At 47.1% G+C, this 4,798-nt stretch overlaps 1 protein-coding gene across 1 annotated transcript in view; it reads left to right on the forward strand.

The window, feature by feature from the left end:
• Positions 1 to 912: 912 nt before the first annotated feature.
• The window catches only part of IL4 (interleukin 4), an 11,138-nt gene continuing 7,252 nt past the window's right edge, over positions 913 to 4,798 (forward strand). Inside the window, exons 1-2 of the mRNA XM_011362286.1 lie at positions 913 to 1,075; positions 1,358 to 1,405. Coding sequence (XP_011360588.1) covers positions 941 to 1,075; positions 1,358 to 1,405 — 183 coding nt within the window. The 5' untranslated portion in view covers positions 913 to 940. The remainder of the gene's footprint in view (positions 1,076 to 1,357; positions 1,406 to 4,798) is intronic.

Raw genomic sequence — 4,798 nt, forward strand, 5'->3', positions numbered from 1 at the left:
GGTCGGATACCAAGAGAAGGAAAGCGGAGAGGAAGCAGAAGGAAAGGTTCAGGGAGGGGGCGGCTTGGCGTGTTGAGCGCAGGAACCCTGCTGCAGCCCAGCGAGTGACCGAGGGACTGAGTGACCGGTGGGGCTGCTCCCTCAGCAGGTGGGTGGTGGGGCACTGTAAGGATGTGGCTTTTTTCCTAATTAGCCGAAGACGTATTTGAGTTCCGTCCAAAGAATAGTCATTCCTGAGGCCTGGGGACAAACCTCACTTGCCTAGGGCCACCTTATTGTTAAAGACCCACTGACCTGCTGGGACCCAAACTAAGCCCCACGTGGTGTTACCGGTCCTTTGCCGAAGTCCTGAACCTGGAAGAACGGACGGCCTGAGTGCCAGGGCAGGAGAGAATCTGGGCCCATTATTTCCCTTCTACCCAGAGAAAGAACCCCAGATCAGCTTTTCCACAAAAGAAAAGTTTCCAAGATGCCACCCATACTTGGAAAAAGCCAGGCTGAAACACCATTTAAGTCAAGCTTTCTTGATATTACTCTATCTTTCCCCAGGAGGACTACACTAAAACAAATTCGGACACCTGTGGCCTCTTCCTTCAAAGCAAAAAGCCAGCAGCAACCCTAAGCTGATAAGATTAATCTAAAGAGCAAATTATGGTGTAATTTCCTATGCTGATACTTTGTAGTTAATTTTAAAAAAGGTTTCATTTTCCTATTTCACAGGAACATTTTACCTGTTTCTGTGAGGCATTTTTTTCTCCTGGAAGAGATGCGCTGATTGGCCCCAATCTTGTGTAATGAAAATTTCCAATGTAAACTCATTTTCCCTTCGTTTCAGCAATTTTAAATCTATATATAGAGATATCTGTGTCAGAATTGCATTGTTAGCTTCTCCTGGTAAACTAATTGTCTCACATTTGGCATTGCAAGTAGAGATCTATTAATGGGTCTCACCTCCCAGCTGATTCCAGCTCTGGTGTGCTTACTAGCATGTACCAGCAACTTCACCCATGGACACAGGTACAGTATCACCTTAGAAGAGATCATCAAAACGCTGAACATCCTCACAACGAGAAAGGTGAGTGAGCTATCTGGCACCATCTCTCCAGATGTTCGGTGATGCTGTGGGCATTTCTTAGACTGTAAGAAGAACATAGCAGCTTCTAGAGAAGGTGGTGGTAGTTGGTGGTTGGTGGCAGACTGGGAGCAGAGCGGAGACTTCTCTGCTGCTTCCTCCTTTCCCTGAGAGATCGTAGGAAGTTTTCTGGGTGAGGGAGTGGGAGCTGCTTGGCGAGGCGCGCTCGCTCTGCGCAGTTGGAGGTGACTGTTCTCTTGCTCTCTCATTTCTGCCGGGGCCAAGGACTGGTGCATGGAGCTGATGGTGGCGGACGTCTTCGCTGCCCCAAAGGTAAGGCTGGCCCCGGGGCTGCTTTGGCAGGTGGGTGACTTGGGAGAGGAGAGCCATTCACAAGTGTTTGAACAAGAAACTTCTTTTTAACAGAAAGCGAACAGGTCCAAATGAACTATATAAGGCGTTAAATGTCTTCAAAGAATGAGAATTTTTATCTTTACTCTCAAAACATGTTTTGGTTTCACTTGAGTTGGAAGGTGTGTGACAGAAAGCTTGGATTTTGTAATCCTAATTCAGACCCTGGCCAAGGACTGGCTCCTTGGGATTGTACTCAGCCCCGGCCCAGCACCTGGAATACAGGAGGCGCTCAAGAAATGCTTGTTGGAGGAGAGAATTGCTCTGGCCCTTACATTTCCGAAAAACCAAATACTCTCACAAAAACAGATATTGAGATTACGGGTTGAGGGAGCTTTCATTTTGTCTAAGGCACTTCCTACGGCAACAGAGAAGGTATCGCCAGAGCCCTTGTCTTCCGCAGCCTGGCCACCTCCCAGCGCCCCCGGCTCCGGGCGGCCGTCCAGAGACCCTCGGCTTGCTCTGTCCTGCCGACCCCTCTCATTCCGGGTCCGGAACCATCCTGACAGGTGGGGTCCAACACATCCCTGCTTCGGGCTGCCGGGGCATCTCGCCTTTCCACCTCCTGTGCCGTCTCACCCCCGCCCCTCTATCTGCAGTGGGAGGAGATAGATTTGACAGCTGATAGTGCATTTTCTCTGACAAACACATGACTACAGCCATATCAATAGCTTTGTGCACATCAGTTCCTGTTTTCATGGAAACACACGACTGAGAATGAAAAACCCAAAGCTTCAATTTACCAGTGGTCTCCTAACCACCTGCTTTCCACGTGTACCGGGGGGCAGCTTGGCCAGAAGTGAAGCCCTGTGGGTTGGGCGGTCACATCCCAGCACCATAAAACAGGCCCGACGTGAAACTGTCCTTCAGGCCTTTATTTGGATACCTCAGGTCATTACAGATGATCGCAGGAGTCTGGTATACAATAATATATGCTATTATAATGTCATTCTATGTAATAGTATAATATATAATATAGAATAATATATATTATATAATTTTGTCCTTCAGGGTTTCATCCCTTATCAGATTGTGTCCATCAATAGGTTGCAAGGACTTGGAGATTTTATATACATATACAATTACATAAAATATATTAACGTGATATGTTAATATTTTACATATGTATGTAAAATAGCCAAGAGTCCCGTGAATTGTGCTCTGGGCTCTCCAGACAGCAGCCTACCAAGGCCAAGGGCAGGGGGGTCAAAGGAAGCATTGAGGGTCTGAAAGTGAGACAGTCTGTGGTTTTAGCCCACTCCTGCCATTGACTAGCTGTGTGGCCTTTGGCGAGTCTTCATGCCTCTTCGTGCCTCAGTTTCCACATCTGGAAAAATGAAAGTGATTTTGAAACTTGGTTGGAATCTAACTCTTGAGTTAGTGAAAGGTATTATTACCATGTGATGATAAAACTCTTAAATGCAAAAACTGGTTGCAGAGAAGCGATAATTCTAAGAGAAAGTGGCCAGTGGTTGGAAATAATCAAACCCTCTATGACTCTGAGCCCAGGCGCCCCCTATTCTGAGCTGTCTCTGAGACTCAGCTGCCCCTCACCCTGCCCCCGCAGGTGCAGGCCTGGCCACTTTGCTTCCAGCCCTTCTCAGCCCTCCTCCTCACAGGTTCTCCCAGGCCTCTTTCACCACACAGGTAGACGCCTCCTACCAGTCCTACTGCCTCCCTGCACTCCAACCTGCCTCGTGCACCTTCCCCGACCTGCTTCTGCTTCTCTTGGATTAATAATCTCTTTTTCTCATTCTTTTCTTTTCCTCAAAGACTCAGCGCAGCTGATTTATCTATCAGGATATTTCGCAAGGAAAGGCCGTGCTTTTCTAAACCCACAAAGTTGGCATGTGGGAGGGAAAGTTACTTCTTTGTGTTCCCAAAGAGGAACATCTTTCCCAAATCTATTGTATTAGTTTTATTTCTTTTGGGGGAATTTCAAGAATTCCTGTATCTCCAAGTTGGGTAGCATCCTGCTCTTGGCAGTTGCTCGCAAGATTGTGCTGGGCTTCTAAATCCTGAGCTTCGCAGGTACTCAGATGTCTCTGGAAAGAAACTGGCCTAAGAGTGAGGTGGAAAGCCAGCCCGCCGGGGCATCTACAAGGATCTCTTGGGTGTATCATTAGCTGGAGGGATTTTTTACCAGAGAGAGCTGAATTTTTTAGGGAGCTCTACATCAGCCCTCATATCTTTTTTTTTTCTTTTAAGTGAAAGTAAAGGATTTTCTCATAAATGACACTGGCTGACTAAATTGGGGCAGAAGTGGAGACAATGGATACAACACAAATAGGGCTGGATAAAGCTAGTCAAGAACTAAATCAGAGTAAAGTCACAGAAGTAGTCTCCCAGATGGCACTTTGCCATTCTGACACCCCGATGAGCAGTTCTGAACTACTAGGTCTGCTGGGCTGTCCCTGTGCCCCTGAGCTGTGCAAGACTAGACACACTCAGGCAGTGAAAGCTGGACAAGAGGCTGAAAGCAGTCGATATGGGGTGCCATCCTGTTGCTTCAATGTCAATGGGACTAAAACATGAGGACCCTTAGCTAACACGGTCTTTAGAATTAGGGGTTTTTTTTCTTTTAAATTTTTCCATTTGATTCAAACTCTTTTCAATTCCTATTTATCCTAATTACTTTAGGAAGTCCTTCGACAAATACCTTCAGAGGGTTTTTTATTGTATTACGTAGCCATATTTGAAAAACTAAGAGGCAGTTCAATTTCTAGGCTCCAAGCCAGAGTGTCAAAAAAGTCTCATTGGGTTTTGATGGGAAAACAAGCAAAAAGGGTCTTCTTCTTTCGGCTCTTGAGCCTGACTGCTCTCTCTCCGGCCACACAGCATCTGCATCCGCAGGCCGTGTCTGCCTTCTCCTTGGCCTCACTGCCTCTGCTCACCCACAGAGCCCCCAGAGGCCCGGTGACTTAAGGGAGGTTTCTTGACTCCCTGAGCCTAGAGATACTGGTGCTGCTCTTAAATTTCCAGCTGGAATCCAGGGCCCAGGAAGGCTCTTAGCCAGCTCACTGAGTGCGTCCTTCCAGAGGCTCCGCTCATGGGTCAGCAAGCCCCACGAGGGAAGGGGGGGCTTTTATAGCCTGGCAGGATTTGGCCTAAAGGAATAAGGGATGAACAAAAAGGTTTACACAGAACGCCTCGCTGCCACATTATTTACGGAACCAAAAAACTGCAATAATAGGGAACTGATCCATTATGGTACAAATATGCCAAGGGTTCCTAAAGAGCTGTCAATCCCATGTTCCAACACTACTGAAGAACTTAAGAAAACGCTTGTTCTATATGTTGTGTAAAGTTACAAAG

Source organism: Pteropus vampyrus, unplaced genomic scaffold, assembly GCF_000151845.1.
Source record: "Pteropus vampyrus isolate Shadow unplaced genomic scaffold, Pvam_2.0 Scaffold74, whole genome shotgun sequence".
In the NCBI taxonomy this organism is placed as follows: domain Eukaryota; kingdom Metazoa; phylum Chordata; class Mammalia; order Chiroptera; family Pteropodidae; genus Pteropus; species Pteropus vampyrus.